At 37.9% G+C, this 17,694-nt stretch overlaps 1 protein-coding gene across 12 annotated transcripts in view; it reads left to right on the plus strand.

Annotated features, from left to right (window-relative positions):
* The window catches only part of SMIM14 (small integral membrane protein 14), a 95,153-nt gene that overhangs the window by 55,273 nt on the left and 22,186 nt on the right, over positions 1 to 17,694 (plus strand). For all 12 annotated transcript variants that reach the window (XR_012021490.1, XM_072807119.1, XM_072807068.1 and 9 more), the window contains one exon: positions 8,246 to 8,294. Coding sequence is in view for 11 of the 12 variants with exons in the window: in XM_072807119.1 (XP_072663220.1) it covers positions 8,246 to 8,294 (49 nt within the window). In the remaining variant the exon portion in view is untranslated. The remainder of the gene's footprint in view (positions 1 to 8,245; positions 8,295 to 17,694) is intronic.

Raw genomic sequence — 17,694 nt, forward strand, 5'->3', positions numbered from 1 at the left:
CCTCTTATGATTATCTTAATAATGTTTCTTTTCTTCAGTTTTCTTTTTTATAAGAATACAGTATATGATACATATAGCATACAAAATACATGTTAATCAGCTGTTATCAGTTAAGTCAGCAGCAGCCTATTACTAGTTAAGTTTTGGGGGAGTCAGAACTTACACACGGATTTTTGACTATGCCAGGGGTCAACGTTCCTAACCACTGTGTCATTCAGGTGTCATCTGTATTACAGATGTGTGTGTCTGGAATACATTAACCAGAATGTTAATAAAGAGTTATCATCATATGGTAGGATTTTGTCCATTTTGGTCACTGCTCTATCCCTAAGAACTACTGGAACATGACTGAGCCACATTAGAATGTAGGAAATGTTCTGTTTTGTTCTTTTTTTTTTTCCCCCTTTAAATAGTGCTTTGTGTCATTATTGTCTCTCTACTAGTAGTAGGCTCTCTACTATGTCTACGGATCCATAATATATACTTGCTATTTTGTGACTGTATTTCCCAAACCTCACATTGGAACTCATGACGTGAGACAGATGATCAGTTAGAGTACCTAAACATGGGCATACCTATTTCTCGTCTTCACTTTTCAATATCTTGCTCTCAAGCTTGCAAGGAATTTAGTTGTTGCAAATGAAATTCATTTATATAATTCCTCTGAGGAGTTTGAGGAAAAAATAGTCTCTTAAAATCTTTGGCAAGGGATCCCTGGGTGGCGCAGCGGTTTAGCGCCTGCCTTTGGCCCAGGGCACGATCCTGGAGACCCGCGATCGAATCCCACGTCGGGCTCCCGGTGCATGGAGCCTGCTTCTCCCTCTGCCTATGTCTCTGCCTCTCTCTCTCTCTCTCTCTCTCTGTGACTATCATAAATAAATAAAAATTTAAAAAAAAATCTTTGGCAAAATGCACATAAAAATCATTCCTTAATATTTCTCAAAGAAATGAATACTTTGCTGTATTTATGTTTTGAGGAGAGCCACAGGAATCTCCTGCTCAGAGATTTTCAAGCCAGCCTTACACTCTGAGCTGTGTGAGGTCTGGTTAGAGAGGACATTGACTGAACTATTTAGTTACTGCTTTGAAAGTATTTTTTTGTTGTTGGTTTTAGAATTTCATTTCTTTAAAAATTGTAGTGATAAAGTTGAGCATGCTTATTTCACAAACAGGCAGCTCTGTTTAATTTTATTTTATTATTTTTTTAAAAAAAGATTTTATTTATTTATTCATGAGAGACACACAGAGAGAAAGGCAGAGATACAGGCAGAGAGGAAGAAGCAGGCTCCATGCAGGGAGCCCCATGCAGGACTTGATCCTGGGATTCCAGGATCATGCCCTGGGCCGAAGGCAGGCGCCAAACCACTGAGCCACCCAGGGATTCCCTCTGTTTAATTTTAAAAGGACTTTCTCCCCCTTTCCTGAATATTGCTGTGATGCTATAATCTAAAAACATTATCCCGTGGGCCACGAACTGGGTTTTTTATACACATGTTTAATTTTATATATGTTTAATTATATCATTTAATTCTTAGAATACTTTAAGGTTCATAATGTTAGGTAGGTAGTGATGGGATGAGGGATAAAGCAGATGCTGCCATGCTCTTGCAGCCACTTCTGAGGGTTAACAGCCACACCTTTGAAAGAGCTACCTCCACGGGCTAACAGAACAAGAAAAGCCTACCCACAAAGCTGGCTCAGAAGCCATAGGAGACTTTGAAGAGCTGAACAGGCACACAAAAGGTACAGCTTGCTTTAGGGTCACAATAGAGGCTCGTAAGATCTCATAAATATACAGTACATAAATACAATTATAACGACGCATCATGAATGGGCAGATGCGCAGAAGCCAAAATGATATCTGACCACCAACTGTCAATCAAAAATGTCAATTAAAGCCAAATTTACATATACAAAAACAGGCTTAAAAGAATGCAGCTAGAGCCACTCTTACTCTGGCCAGGCCCCGCTTTCTCACTTGAAAATGTACTCGGTATCTACTCAATAAACTGTCCCCATTCTGGTCGCGGGTCTCTAATTCATTGGTGCATCTGGGACAGGAACCAAACAACCCATAACATCAATGACATCAATAGGTCATATTTATGTCTCTTATATTTTGAAGAAGCTTTATAGAAAGTGACAGACACAGAATTTGAACCCAAATACCTCTGACTTTAAAGATTTACTTTTAATAACTGTTCTGTTTACCAGTGCATAGATAGCTCCGTGGGAAAGGAGGGGACTTCCCATATATGTGAAGTTCTTGGGCAGACATAGAAAAATAGCAAATAAGGGGCACCTGGGTGGCTCAGGTTGAGCATCTGCCTTTTACATATATGCTTATGTATATACATATACATATTACTGTATATTTATTTATCCTGGGGCCCTGGGATCAAGTCCCACATCAGGCTCCCCACAGGGAGTCTGCTTCTCCCTCTGCCCATATCTCTGCCTCTCTCTATGTGTTTCTTTTTTTTTTTTTTTAATTTTTATTTATTTATGATAGTTACAGAGAGAGAGAGAGGCAGAGACACAGGCAGAGGGAGAAGCAGGCTCCATGCACCAGGAGCCCGATGTGGGATTCGATCCCGGGTCTCCAGGATCGCGCCCTGGGCCAAAGGCAGGCGCCAAACCGCTGTGCCACCCAGGGATCCCTCTCTATGTGTTTCTCATGAATAAATAAATAAAATTTAAAAAATAGCAAATAAGTTCTTGTTTAGGTAGTGTCTTAGCTCAGGCTGCTATAGCAAAATACCATAGACAGCTGGCTTAAACAGCAAACATTTATTTCTCACAGTTCTGGAGTCTGGAAAGTTTAAGAACAAGTGCAGGCAGATTTGGTGTCTCATGATAACTCTCTACTTGGTTGACCAGATAGTTGCCTTCTTGCTGTATACTCACATGGCACGGAGAGAATGAGGGCTCTAGTCTCTTCTTCAAGGGCACTAATCCCATCATGGATACTTCACTCTTAGGACCTCATTTAACCTAAAGACCTCCCAAAGGCCCCACTTCCAAATACCATCACATTGGGGATTTAGGACTTCAGCATATGAAGTTGGGGCACAGACATTCAGTCTCCCTAACAGGTACATTTTGATAACTCCAAAGAGAAACATGCTGTTCTTTGTAATTCTTGTCAGTAAATTTTTCCAAAGTAAGATTCCTCATAGAAGATCCATTTATCTCCTTTTTGTTATTAAAATCTCTTTGGTCTACATTTTTCCCATAGGCCACCTCTGACAGCCAAGGTTTTGTATCAGGCTCCTGAGATATCCTAACGAGACTGTTTGGATTCTTCAGTATTCCCTAACGTGAAATCTTTGCGCCAGATCTTTTTTATTCTTTCAGTTTCTTTTAATATCTGCCTATTTCCCTAATTTAGAAATACATTTATTCATACTGTGCTTTCTCTGTGATTTTGAAACTAACTCACTTCAAAAACTTTCCTTGACCATCCTAGTTAGGTAGAGAGATCTAAATCTACTTTTATTTCTTTTCTAGTATCCTAGGATCAGTGTTGGCATGAAAGTTTATCTGGACAGCAACAGTAGGCTCTAGATAGTTCACATATGATTCCTCCCTTCCCCTCCATCATAATACGAAAAATATTTGAAGCCTGTGACCATCCTGTAGATACTGGCATTTCTGTTTCCTTCACATATTATCCTTGTTTGTTTTTTTTTTCTTTTGTTTTCACAAATAGTTTCCTTTTGGAGTAAGCCAAAATTAGCATCAATATGTATTCTCCAAATAAGTCCAGAGAAAACTGAGATGTATTGTAAATTAGGCCTTTGTTTAAAGAGTTCCATCAAAACAGTAAAATTTTCTTGTACTGAAAATACATGGTTTTTAAATTTTTAAAAGAAAATTATTTAAAGAAATTACTTTTTTACTCATCATAGGTGTTTGAATCTGAACACTGAATATATATTCCAAAACACTGGTTTGGAAAAAATACTTAAGTGCTGGGCTAGGAATGTGATCATGCTACTTTGGCGCCTCATTATTCAAAGTTAGCAGCATTGCTTGCTGGTGAACATGAAGAATGTCACCAGGAACTCATAGAAAACCAGCCAGAAGAGCAGGATCCAATTGGTGGAATGTCCCAAAGATTCGATGCAGCTTGAACTAGGGATAAAGTGCTACCTTCAGCTAGGCTCCCAATGGATAAATTCTTCTCATTCTTGGTTGCGTGTGTGTGTTTGTGCACATGCTTGCAGGCACTCATTTTTAATTTAATTTTCTTAGAGCTGAAGGAACTCCTGCTTGTACACCATGAACCAAAGGGTTTATCCTTGCCTGCTGAAAATCATTGGACTCCCAGTCTTCTGGCTGTCTTTACCTAGGAAAAATTACTATGAGCCAGTACAGCTTCCACATTAAATTGATTTAATTTCTCGTTTTACCTTATATGTGAATGAATTAATTTTTTAGAAACTCCTATAACAGGACAAATTGTACATTACCCTTTAAAAAAAAAAAATTTATCATAATCCCAAAGGGAAACCTGCTCTTTCTTCTCATGGCACTTTGTTCCCATGGTACTCTCTCTCTCTCTTTTTTTTTTTTTTTTTTTTTAGCAATCTTTATACTCAGTATGGGACTCCAACTCTCCACCCCATGATCAAGAGTCACTTGTTCTATGAACTGAGCCAGCCAGGTACCCCAAGAGAGATTTCTTTTAGTGCAGAAGGAAAACATTGGTTATGTTGGTCTTAGAGTCTATTTAATAACTATACCTATGGTTATTTTCACCTCAATCTGAATTTGCTTCAGTTCAGTTATACATTTGGTCACTTCATAGAAGTATTTTGTAACCATAGAATTATGCTTGAGAGGATGTAATGATATATGAACAGATTATGAAACAGAATTTTGTACATTATGAAGTAGAATGGAATTGTGTTAAGAATTTAGACTCTTGGGACACCTGGGTGGCTCAGTGGTTGAGCGCCTCCCTTAGGCCCAGGGCATGGTCCTGGAGTCCTGGGATCAAGTTCCGCATTGAGCTCCCTGCATGGAGCCTACTTCTCCCTCTGCCTGTGTCTGTCTCTGTGTCTCTCATGAATAAATAGGTAAAATCTATAAATAAATAAATAAATAAATAAATAAATAAATAAATAAATAAATAAATAAAATAGGTAAAATCTTTTAAAAAATTAGACTCTGGAAAAAAAATTGAGAATTTGAAGTTTATATTGGGTATCTAACCTTCTCCAAAACGCAAGTTTCATCCATTGGGAAAATAGCAATAATAGAATCTGCCTCCAGCCCTTGGTTGAAGGTTAAAGAAGATAACAAGTTAAAGTCCTTAGTACAGTACCTACCACATACAGTTTTCCAATATGTGTTATTATAATTGTAATTATGTGAAAGTGTGCATATTTTAAGACTAGAAAAGAATACATGGGGCAGTGAGTTAATCTACATTAATTTTTAAATATTCGGGCAGCCCGGGTGGCTCAGTGGTTTAGCGCCTGCCTTCAGCCCAGGGCATGATCCTGCAGACCCGGGATCGAGTCCCATATCAGGCTCCCTGCATGGAGCCTGCTTCTCCCTCTGCCTGTATCTCTGCCTCTCTCTCTCTCTGTGTCTCTCATGAATAAATAAATAAAATCTTTAAAAAAATTTTTTTAAATATTCATAATTGAAGTACTTTCTCATTATGTAATATTTAAGATATATTTAAATAAAATATATTTTAATAATATGTTAAAATTTACAATTACTTTTAAAGTGAATTATAATTTAAATGTATAATTTATATTACATATTACAATAAAAACTATCAGTGAATAACCCTACGATGACCTCAGAGTGTTCAAGTGAAAGGAAGAGTCCCATGTCTCACACTTTGATTCAAAAACTAGAAATGATGAAGTTTAGTGAGAAAGGCAGGTTAGAAACTGAGACTGAAAGCTGGGTGTCTTGCTCCAGTCAACCAAGCTGTGAATGTGAAAGAAAAATTCTTGAAAGAAAATTAAAGTTTCTACTCCAGTGAAAACATGAATGATAAGAAAGCAAAACAGCCTTATTGCTAATAATGGAGAAAGTTTGAATGCTCTGGATAGAAGACCAAAGTCACCACCTTCCCTTAAGCCAAAGCCTAATCCAGAGCAAAATCCTAACTCTTTAATTCCATGAAGGCTAAGATAGGTGAGGAAGCTACAGAAGAGAAGCTGAAGCTAGCAGAGGATGGTTCTGGAGTTTTGTCTTTTTTTTTTTTTTTTTTTAAGATTTTATTTATTCATGAGAGACAGAGGCAGAGACATAGGTAGAGGGAGAAGCAGGCTCCCTGTGGGGAGCCTGTTGGAGGGGCTTGATCACAGGACCCAGGGATCACGATCTGAGCTGAAGGCAGAAGCTCAACCACTGAGCCACCCAGGCTTCCCTGGTTCATGAGTTTTTTTTTTTTTTTAATTTTTATTTATTTATGATAGTCACACACAGAGAGAGAGAGAGAGAGAGAGGAAGAGACATAGGCAGAGGGAGAAGCAGGCTCCATGCACCGGGAGCCCGACGTGGGATTCGATCCCGGGTCTCCAGGATCGCGCCCTGGGCCAAAGGCAGGCACTAAACCGCTGCGCCACCCAGGGATCCCCCTGGTTCATGAGTTTTAAGGAAAGAGATCATCTCTATTTAAAAAAAAAAAACAAAAAACCCACAAGGTAGAGCCGCTAGTGCTGACGTGGAAACTGCAGCAGGTTACCCAAAAGATCTAGCTAAGGTAGTTAATGAAGGTAACTGCTACTAAATGATAGATTTTCAGTGTAGGTGAAACAGCTTCTATTGGGAGAGGATGCTATTTAGGTCTCTCTTAGCCAAAGGAGAAGTCAATGCCTCGCTCCAAAGGACAAGCTGTCTTATTAGAGGCTAATGCGAGTGGTGATTTTAAGTTGAAGCCAATGCTCATTTACTATTCCTCAGATTCTAGGGTTCTTAAGAAGTATGCTAAATCTACTCTACCTAAATGGAAAAACAAGCCCTGCATGACAGCACATCTGTTTACAAAATAGTTTACCGAATATTTCAAATCCATGGCTGAGACCTATTTCTCAGAAAAAAAAAAAAAAGATTCCTTTCAAAATATTACTGCTCGTGGACAGTGCACCTGGTCACACAAGAGCTGTGATGGTGATGTATAAGATGAGTGTTGTTTTCATGCCTGCTAACACAGCATCCATTCTGCAGCTCATGAATTAAGAAATCATTTTAACATTCATGTCTTAGTACTTAAGAAATACATTTCATCAGGCTAGAGCCTAATAAATCACAGATAGTGATTCCTGTGCTGGATTCGGGCAAGGTAAATTGAGTCTGTTCTCTATCCTTAAGCTCTGTTTGTTTTTTGTTTTTAGATTCCACACATAAGTGAGATCATACAGTATTTATCTTGTGTGTGTGTGTGTGTGTGTGTGTGTGTGACTTTCTTCACTTAGCTTAATGTCCTCATGGTCCAGCTATGTTGTTGCATATAGCAAGATTTCATTTTTTTAATGGCTGAATAATATTCCATTGTATATATATTTGCCACATTTTCCTTATCCGTTCATACATCAGTGGACATTTAGATTGCTTCCATGTCTTGGCTGTTATAAATAATGCTGCGATGAAGTGGGGGGGGTGTATATTTTCAAATTACTATTTTCCTTTTGGATAAATACCCAGAAGTGGAATTGCTGAATTATATGGTGATTCTTTCTTTTTTTAATTTTTTGAGGAACTTCCATACTGTTTTCTATAGTGGCTGCACCAATTTACATTTCCACCAACAGTGCACAAGGGTTACCTTTTCTCTACTTTCTCACCAGCATTTGTTGTTTTGGCCATATGTCTATGGCCATAGAATGTATAATTTTTAAAGAATATTTTGATTAATTCCCTTCATATTTAGAGTTAGGATATATGCCATATTTTTACATTAAGATCTGTTTTCCTGGAATGCCTGGGTGGCTCAGCAGTTGAGCATCTCCCTTCAGCTCAGTGTGTGATCCTGGAGTCCGGGGATCAAGTCCCACATCGGGCTCCCTGCATGGAGCCTGCTTCTCCCTCTGCCTGTCCATGCAAGGAGCCCAATATGGGACTTGATCCCGGGTCCCCAAGATCACGCCCTGGGCTGAAGATGACACTAAACCGCTGAGCCACCTAGGCTGCCCACAAAACATATTTCTAATATAGATTATCCATTTTCGGTTAAGTCCAATGGCTAACTTTCCTTTCTTCTTTTTCTTTGTAGTTGAGGCAGTCCCAGTCCTACTGCACAGACACAGAATGTCTTCAGGAATGTAAGTAATGATGGGACAGGAGGAACCTTGGCACTGTGGACAGAAATAGAGGACAGATGACTATGAATATTTGTTGGAAATTTTTCTTACACTTTGATGCTTAAAGAAGTGGTTTTCAGTAATGTGTTTCCTCATTAAATATTTCACTTTTTAACTTAACCTTTTTTGCCTCAGAAACAAACTGGTCATTGAAGAAAATTTTATTTATTTATTTTTTTTGAAGAAAATTTTAAAGTCATAGATAAGAAAAAACTTCCAGAATACTAAAAGATAACCATTATTGACAACTTGGTGCAAAATGTTTCAGACCTTTTTCTTGGCAAATGTATGTGTAACAGTGCAGTTTTGGCTAGTCACACTGGAAAATAATCAAGGCTGCTAGGCACAAACCCCTCACCCTTTTCTCTAACATCTCGTTGCATCTATAGCAGCTTTGGGAACTTTCGAATGAAGGAAGGAGGCCTTCTTTCCTATGGTTTGGAAGCTTTGGGCCTTTTGGCTCTGACATTGGCATTCTCAAGAGAGCATAGACAGTTGGGAGGTTTCTCAGTGTGGCTTTATGAGCAGTAGTGATGCTAAAGTGAGAATCCAAGCAGGAAGATGGACCCTGCATTGTTAATACAGCTGATAGACTTGGTGGCTTTTTTTTTTTTTTAAGATTTATTTATTTATTTGAGAGAGAGAGGGAATGTACAGGTGTGTGTCCATGCATGAATAGGGTAGGGGCAGAGGGAGAGGGAAAGGGGAGAGAATCTCAAGCAGACTCCCCACTGAGTGCAGAGCCAACTTGGGGCTTGATTTCATGACCCATGGGATCACACCTGAGCCGAAACCAAGAGTTGGACATTCAACCAACTAAGCCACCCAGGTACCTCTAGACTTGGTCGCTATTAGGTGAGGCACCTTTTTTTTCAGGACACAAATGACTTTAGGGGAACTAATAATAACATTTAAGCCAATTCTGTCTTATGCCATAATAATTTATAAGAATGGAAGTATGACATTAACAGGAGGCGGGATCCCTGGGTGGCGCAGCGGTTTGGCGCCTGCCTTTGGCCCAGGGCGCGATCCTGGAGACCCGGGATCGAATCCCACATCGGGCTCCCGGTGCATGGAACCTGCTTCTCCTCTGCCTGTGTCTCTGCCTCTCTCTCTCTCTCTGTGTGACTATCATGAATAAATAAATAAAATCTTAAAAAAAAAAAAAACAAAAACAGGAGGGTGAAATCTGACACAATTAATTTCAAATACACTAATGAAATGAGATCACTTTGTATGTGTTGTTTTTCATTACTGTATTATAAACATACCAGTATATATTTGTCTTAAAAATAGTTACTAATAAAGCATTAGGGGGATATACCAGTGTTTATTTTTTTTAAAGATTTCATTTATTTATTTTAGAGAGAGTGCATGAGTGCTTGCATACAAGTGGGAAAGGAGCAAAGGGAGAGGGAAAGAGAATCTCAAGTAGACTCCATGCTGCGTGTGGAGCCCAATACAGGGCTCAGTCTTAAAACCCTTAGATCAGGATCCCTGGGTGGCGCAGCGGTTTAGTGCCTGCCTTTGGCCCAGGTCGCGATCCTGTAGACCCGGGATCGAGTCCCACGTCGGGCTCCCGGTGCATGGAGCCTGCTTCTCCCTCTGCCTATGTCTCTGCCTCTCTCTCTCTCTCTCTCTCTCTCTCTCTGTGTGTGACTATCATAAATAAATAAAAATTAAAAAAAAAAAACCCTTAGATCATGATCTGAGCCGAAATCTAGTTAGACACTTAACTGACTGAGCCATCCAGACACAGAGTTTAAAGTATTTGCTTTTGTTGGAATCTTAGGCTGCCGATACATTTTTTTGCTATTATAAATAATAGTTGAACACACATCCTTTGTATGCATTTTTAAATTAATTAAATTGTTTTTTACCTTTTCATTCCATTTTACCCATTTCTCCCACCCCACACCTCCCACCTCTGGCAACCACCAGTAGGTTCTTTGTGTTTAGGAGCTTGTTTTGTTTTGTTAGATTCCACACATACGTGAGATAGATTGTTTCCATATCTTAGCTGTTGTAAATAGTGCTGCATTGAACATGGGTTCGTATATCTTTTTGAGTTAATGTTTTCATTTTCTTTGGAAAAAAAAACAGAAGTGAATTGCTGGATCATATAATGGTAGTTCTTTAAATTTTTTTTTAATTTTTATTTATTTATGATAGTCACACAGAGAGAGAGAGAGAGAGAGAGAGAGAGAGGCAGAGACACAGGCAGAGGGAGAAGCAGGCTCCATGCACTGGGAGCCCGATGTGGGATTCGATCCCGGGTCTCCAGGATCACGCCCCGGGCCAAAGGCAGGCGCTAAACCGCTGCGCCACCCAGGGATCCCTTGTTTAAATTTTTTGAAGAACCTACATACTGTCTTCCATAGTGGCTGCACCAATTTCTGTTCCTACCAGCAGTGCACGAGGGTTCTTTTTCTCTACATCTTCACCAACACTTGTTATTTTTTGTCTTTTGGATAATAGACTTTCTTACAGGTATGAGATGGTATCTCATTATGATTTTGTTTGCATTTCATGATGATTATTGATTTTAACCTATTGGCTATCTGTGTCTTCTTTGGGAACATGCCTATTTAAATCATCTGACAATTTTTTATTTTTTTATTTTTTTAAAGGTTTTATTTATTTATTCATGAGAGAGAGAGAGGCAGAGACACAGGCAGATGGAGAAGCAGGCTCCATGCAGGGAGCACGACACGGGACTCGATCCCGGGACTCCAGGATCATGCCCTGGGCTGAAGGCGGCGCTAAACTGCTGAGCCACCCGGGCTGCCCCATCTGACAATTTTTTAATCAGATTGTTTTTTGCTGTTGAGTTGTATGGGTTCTTTATATGTTTTGGATACTAACACCTTGTCAGATATATGATTTGCAGTTTTTTAAAAAGATTTTATATATTTATTTGATAAAACACACAAGTAGGTGGAGCAGAGGAAGAGAGGGAGAAGCAGGCTCCCTGCTGAACAGGGAGCCCGATGCGAGGCTTGATCCCAGGACTCTGGGATCATGACCTGAACCAAAGGCAGATGCTTAACTGACTGAGCCACCCGCACACCTCTTTTCTTTTCTTTCTTTTTTTTTTTTTTTAAGATTTTTTAAATTTTTCATTAAATTTTTAAATTTTATTTAAATTCAATTTGCCAATATATAGTATAACGTGCTCATCTCATCACATGCCCATCTTAATGCCTGTCACCCAGTTACCCTATCCCTCCATCCACCTCCCCTTCTGTAACCTTTTGTTTCTTTCCCAGAGTTAGGAGTCTCTCATGGTTTGTCTTATTTATTTATTTTAGAGGCCACATGCATGGTGGGAAGGACAGAGGGAAAAGGGGAGGGTGTCTTAAGCACTCTGTACTGAAGAGAGAGCCTGATGCAGGACTTGATCTCATGACACTGAGATTATGATCTGAGCTGAAACCAAGAATTGCATGCTTAACTCACTGTGCCATCCAAGCACACACACACCCCTTTTTTAAAGAGCAAGTATTTTCTTGTATTCAGTAGGTTGCCTTTTTATTTTGTTGTTTTCTTTGCTGAGAAGTTTTTTTGTTTGATGCAGTCCCACTTATTTATTTTTGCTTCTGTAGGTTTCACTTTTGGTGTGACATTCAGGTCATTGACAAGACCTTTGTCAAGGAGATAACTTGCCTGTATTTTCTTCTAGGAGTTTTGTGGTTTCAGGTCTTACATTCAGATCTTTTATTCATTAAGAGATCATTTTTGCGTATTATATAAGATAGTGGTCCAGTTTTCTACTACCATTTAGTAAAGAGATTGTCCTTTCCCCATTGTATATTTTTGGCTCCTTGGTCATAAATTAATAGAGCATAAATGCATAAATTCATTTCTGGGCTCTATTCTGTTCCATTGAGGTAATTTTTTTTTTTTGAAAGGGAGAGATCATAAGCCAGCGGGGAGAGGGAGAAGGAGGCTCCCCGATGAACAGGGATCCTGATGTGGGGCTCTATCCCAGGACTCTGGGATCATGACCTGAACCACAAAGGCAGATGCTTAACTAACTGAGCCACCAGGCACCCCAACTATGTATCTGTTTTTAAGCCAGTAACATACTGTTTTAATTACCATAGCTTTGTAATAGAGTGTGATGCCTTCAGCCTTTTTTTTTCCTTTCTCAAGATTGTTTTGGCTCTTTGGGGTCTTTTGTGGTTATATACAGATTTTAGGATTGTTAGATTTCTATGAAAAATGCCATTGGACTTTTTGGTAGAGATGGCATGAATCTGTATATTGCTTTGAGTAATATGGACTTTTTTTTTTTCTTAGATTTTTTACTTATTTATTCATGAGAGAGAGGGGGGGCGGCAGAGACATAGAGGGAGAAGCAGGCTCCCTGCATGGAGCCTGATGTGGGACTCGATCCTGGAACTCCAGGATCACGCCCTGAGCCAAAGGCAGATGCTCAATTGCTGAGCCACCCAAGCATCCCTAATATGAACATTTTAACAATATTAATTGTTCCTGTCCATGAGCATAGAATGTCTTTTTATTTGTGTCATCTTTAATTTATTTCATTAGTATCTTACTGATTCAACATAAAAGTCTCTAACTTCCTTGCTTAAATTTATTCCTAGGTATTTTATTCTTTTTGATGTAATTATAAATGGTATTGTTTTCTTAATTTCTCTTTTTGCTAGTTATATTTAGTATATTGAAACACAACAGATTTGCGTATTGATTTTGTATCTTGCAATATTACTGAATTTGTTTATTCTAACCTCTTTTCAGTGACTTCTTCAGGGTCTTCTATATGTAATGTCATCTGCAAATAGTGACACTTTTACTTCTTCCTTTGAAATTTGGTTGCATTTTATTTCTTTTTCTTTCCTAATTGCTCTAGCTAGGATATCCAATATCATGTTGAATAAAAGTGGCCACAGTGACCCATTCTTGTTGTGTTCCTGATTTTAGAGGAAAAAAGTTCAGGTTTCACAGTTAAGTATGTCTTACATACTTACACAGTTAATATATTGTTGAATTCTGTTTGCTGGGGCACCTGGGTTGCTCAGTGGTTGAGCATCTGCCTTTGGCTCAGGTCGTGATCCCGGGGTCCTGGCATCGAGTTCCACAGGGAGCCTGCTTCTTCCTCTGCCTACATCTCTGTCTCTCTGTGTGACTCTCACAGTCATAAAAAATAAAATAAAATAAAATAAAAAGAACTCCATTTGCCAATATTTTGTTGAGAATTTTTGCATCTGTGTTCATAAAAGACTTTAGCCTGTAACTTTTTTTCTTGTGGCATCCTTGTTGGTTTTGGTATGGTATCAGGGTAATGCTTACTTCATAAAATGAATTTAGTAGGTTAACTCCTATCTTTGGATGAATTTGAAAAGTGTTGGTATTCTTTTTAATTTTTTTAAAAGATTTTATTTATTTATTCATGAGAGACAATGTTAAATGTTTGGTAGAACTCACCAGTGAAGGTTTTTGTTTTTGATTACTGATTTAGTCTCCTTACGAGTTATCAGTCTGTTAAGATTTTTTTGTTTTATGATACAGTCTTAGTAGGCTCTGTTTCTAGGAATTTATTCATTTCTTCTAGGTTGTCCAATTTGTTGGTATATGATTATTCATACTAGTCTATTATAATCCTTTGTATTTCTGTAGTATCAGTTGTTACATCTCCTCATTAATTTCTGATTTTAGTTGAGTCCTGTCTCTTGTTTTGGTTAGTCTGACTAAAGGTTTGTCCATTTTGCTTATCTTTTCAGAGAATCAGCTCTAAGTTTTACCAGTCTTTCCTGTTTTTTTTTTAATTAATTAATTAATTTATTTATTTTATTTTATTTTTTTCTGTTTTTAATTTCTATATCATTTACTTCTACTCTAATCTTTGTTATTTCCTTCTATCTACTGACTTTGGACTTCATTTGTTCTTTTTCACTAGTTTTTGAGATACATAAAGTTAGATTGTTTGAGACTTTTTTTATTTCTTGAGGAAGACATTTATCTTTGTGAAAGTCCCTGTAGAACTGTTTTTGCTGCATCACATAAATTTGCGTGTTCTATTTCCATTTTTGTTTGCTTCGGGATATTTTTTATTTTATAAAAAATTTTTCTGGGGTGCCTAGGTGGTTCAGTTGGTAGAGCATGCAACTTTTATCCCTTAGTCCAGAGTTCAAGCCCTATGTTAGGTATGGAGCCTATTTTTAAATAAATAAATAAATAAAATTAAAATGGATGAATACTGTCTTTAAATATTTTTTTCTTTAATCTACTGGTTGTTCAGTAGCAGGTTTAATCTCTACATATTGTCAGTTTTCCAGCTTTTTTGTGAAATTAACTTTTAGTTCTATATTGCTGTGGTTGGAAAAAATGATTTCAGTCCTCTTAAGTTGATTATGACTTGTTTTGTAGTCAATATCTGATCTATTCTAGAAAATGTTCTATGTGCACTTGAGAAGAAAGTGTATTCTCTTTATTTTGGATGGAATGTTCTGTATATACAGTTAAGTCCATCTAGTCTGGTGCTTCATTTAAGGCTGATGTTTCCATATTGATTTTCTGTCTGGGTGATCTATCCATTGGTGTAAGTGAGGTATTAAAGTCCCCTACAATTACTGTATTGCTGTCTGTTTCTCCATTTAAGTCTGTTAATATTTGCTTTATATATTAGGTGCTCCTATAAATATTATAAATGTTATATCCTCCTACTAGATTTATCCCTTCAACATTATATAATGCCCTAATTTGTTTCTTATTATAGTCTTTGTATTAAAATTGATTTTGTCTGATACAAGTGTAGCTACCCCAGCTTTCTTTTGGTTTCTATTTGCATGGAATGTATTTTTCTGTGCCTTCACTTTCAGCTTATGTATGTCATTACATTTGAAGTGAGTCTCTTATAGGCAGCATATAGATGAGTCTTGTTGTTTTACCCATCGAGCCACTCTATTATGCCTTTTTTTTTTTTTTTTTTTTTTAAATAAGCTCTGCACTCAATGTAGGCCTCCACTGAATTCATGACCCTGAGATCAAAAGTCACATACTCTACTGACTCAGCCAGCCAGGTGCCCCACCACTCTGTATCTTTTGATTGGAGAATTTAGTTTGTTTTACAGTTAATTAGTGATAGGTATATACTTGTTGCCATTGTGTTCATTGTTTTCTGGCCATTTTTATAGTTCCTTTCTTCTCTTGCCCTCTTCATTTGTGGTTTGATGACTTTCTTTAGTGTTATGCTTATATTTCTTTCACTTTATCTTTTGTGTATTTACCATAGATTTCTTTGTGTGTGGTTGCCCTGATGTTTACATATAACACCTTTAAGAGTCTATTTTAAGTTAATAATAGCTTAAGTTTGATCCCATTCTGAATCCCAACATTTTAACTGCCCCTCTTACATTTTATGTAAATTTTAAGGCTTTTGTCATATTACCAGATTTCATTTATTAATTTTATACTTAGCATTCCTGAAGCTGAGCTCCACTTTATTTTGTATATGAAGCTAAAACACAGTAAGGTACTATTATAAAGTGTTATATATAACACAGTAAGGTACTATTATTAAAATGTATAAAAAGTATACTTGTTATTACATTATTAATTATTATTACCACTGTGTGAACTGAGTGTCCCATTAAACTCTGTAAATATAACAGCTTAGAGGAATAGGAGCTAGTACAGTGTGTTTTTAGCCCAAAGTAGAAATTTTACCAGAATATTGTCCATTGGTGCAGCAGGGTAGTGATGATTATATGCTCTGGATAGGAAGGTAATGGTAATGTGCAGATGTTGTGTTAGATTGTTAGGATGATGGGTGGTGGTGGTGGTTCCTCCACTCCAGATTTCTTTAAGTTGCTTTTTCAGTAGCATTCATTAATCTACAATGTGCCCTCTAATAAGCAGCTCAAAATTTTGTCCTAGCCGGTAAAGCTAAAACTTGTTTTTCTAGTTGAAAATAATCTTATTGAACTCCTTATGGAAAAACAAGTATTTATTACATTTGTGGTATTTGTGATGCTTGAGCCAGCCCCACCTTAAACCTCATTTCTTTGAGTGAAATTTCATTTCTTTAATCTAAATTTTATAAAGACAAAATTCTAGAGCTTAAATATTTACTTATATTGGCCAGCTTTTCTCCCCTGCTTCTTTTAGCATTTGATGGAAATCCTTTCTGAAAGCCATGTTTTTAAATGGTTTATACAGTTGTTTCCTGTGGGTGATAGAATTACTTTTCTTTGTATTCTAAATTTTCTCTGGTGAGTTTATACTGTTTTCATAAAATATATATTAATCTGGAGTTCCCACAATTACCTTCTCAGGTTAAATAATTTGCTAGAATGGCTCACAGAACTCAGGAAACCAGTTTACTTACCTTACCATGTATCATAAAGGTTACAACACAAGAATGATCAGATAGAAGGGTTACACAGGGCATGGTATGTAGTGGAGGGGTGCAGAGTTTCCCTTTTTCTCTGGGTGTGCCACTTTCCCAGCACCTTGAGGGATTCACCAATTAGGAAGCTCACTCAACCCCATTGTTTAGTTTTTATGGAGGTTCCATTCTGTAGACGTGAATGAATAAATCATTGGCCATTGGTGATTAACTTTATCTCCAGCCCCTCTCCTGGTTGGAGGTTAGGGAGTGGAGCTGAAAGTTCTAGCTCTCTAATTATATGGTCAAATTCTGGCAACCAGGCCCTATCCTGAAGCTCTGTAGGGGCCCACCAAAGTCACCTCATTAGCATAAACTCAGGTTTATTATTAATAATAAATGACATTTCTCTCCTATCTCTCAGGAAATTCCAAGGGTTTTAGAATTTCTGTGCCAGGACCTGGAATGAAGAACAATTACATATTTCTTATTATGTCACAGTACCCATTGTGCCTGCCATGGTGTGTTGCATGTATTTGAGATGATTTAATTGAATATGGAGCTCATTACTTTGTATGGTAGCAGAATTTAGCTGCCATGTATTAGCAGATTCAGTTGCTGCATGATTCTTTTTTTTTTTTTTTTTTTATTTATGATAGGCAACACAGTGAGAGAGAGAGAGAGAGAGAGGCAGAGACATAGGCAGAGGGAGAAGCAGGCTCCATGCACCGGGAGCCTGACGTAGGATTCGATCCTGGGTCTCCAGGATTGCGCCCTGGGCCAAAGGCAGGTGCTAAACTGCTGCACCACCCAGGGATCCCCTGCATGATTCTTTATATTGAACTAACCTCTACTTCACTGTGGTGTTCACTCACAGTTTTCTTCTCTAGAGCAGGACACCAGTCTGCTTAATCTTCTGAAAGATTGCCTTTCAGGTAAAGTGTTGTATGGAAACCAGCTCTATCACTAGCTTACTTCTGGAGTACATCAACTTGAAAACAGGTAGCC

The sequence above is a fragment of the Canis lupus genome, chromosome 2 (genome assembly GCF_048164855.1).
Source record: "Canis lupus baileyi chromosome 2, mCanLup2.hap1, whole genome shotgun sequence".
Taxonomy (NCBI): Eukaryota; Metazoa; Chordata; class Mammalia; order Carnivora; family Canidae; genus Canis; species Canis lupus.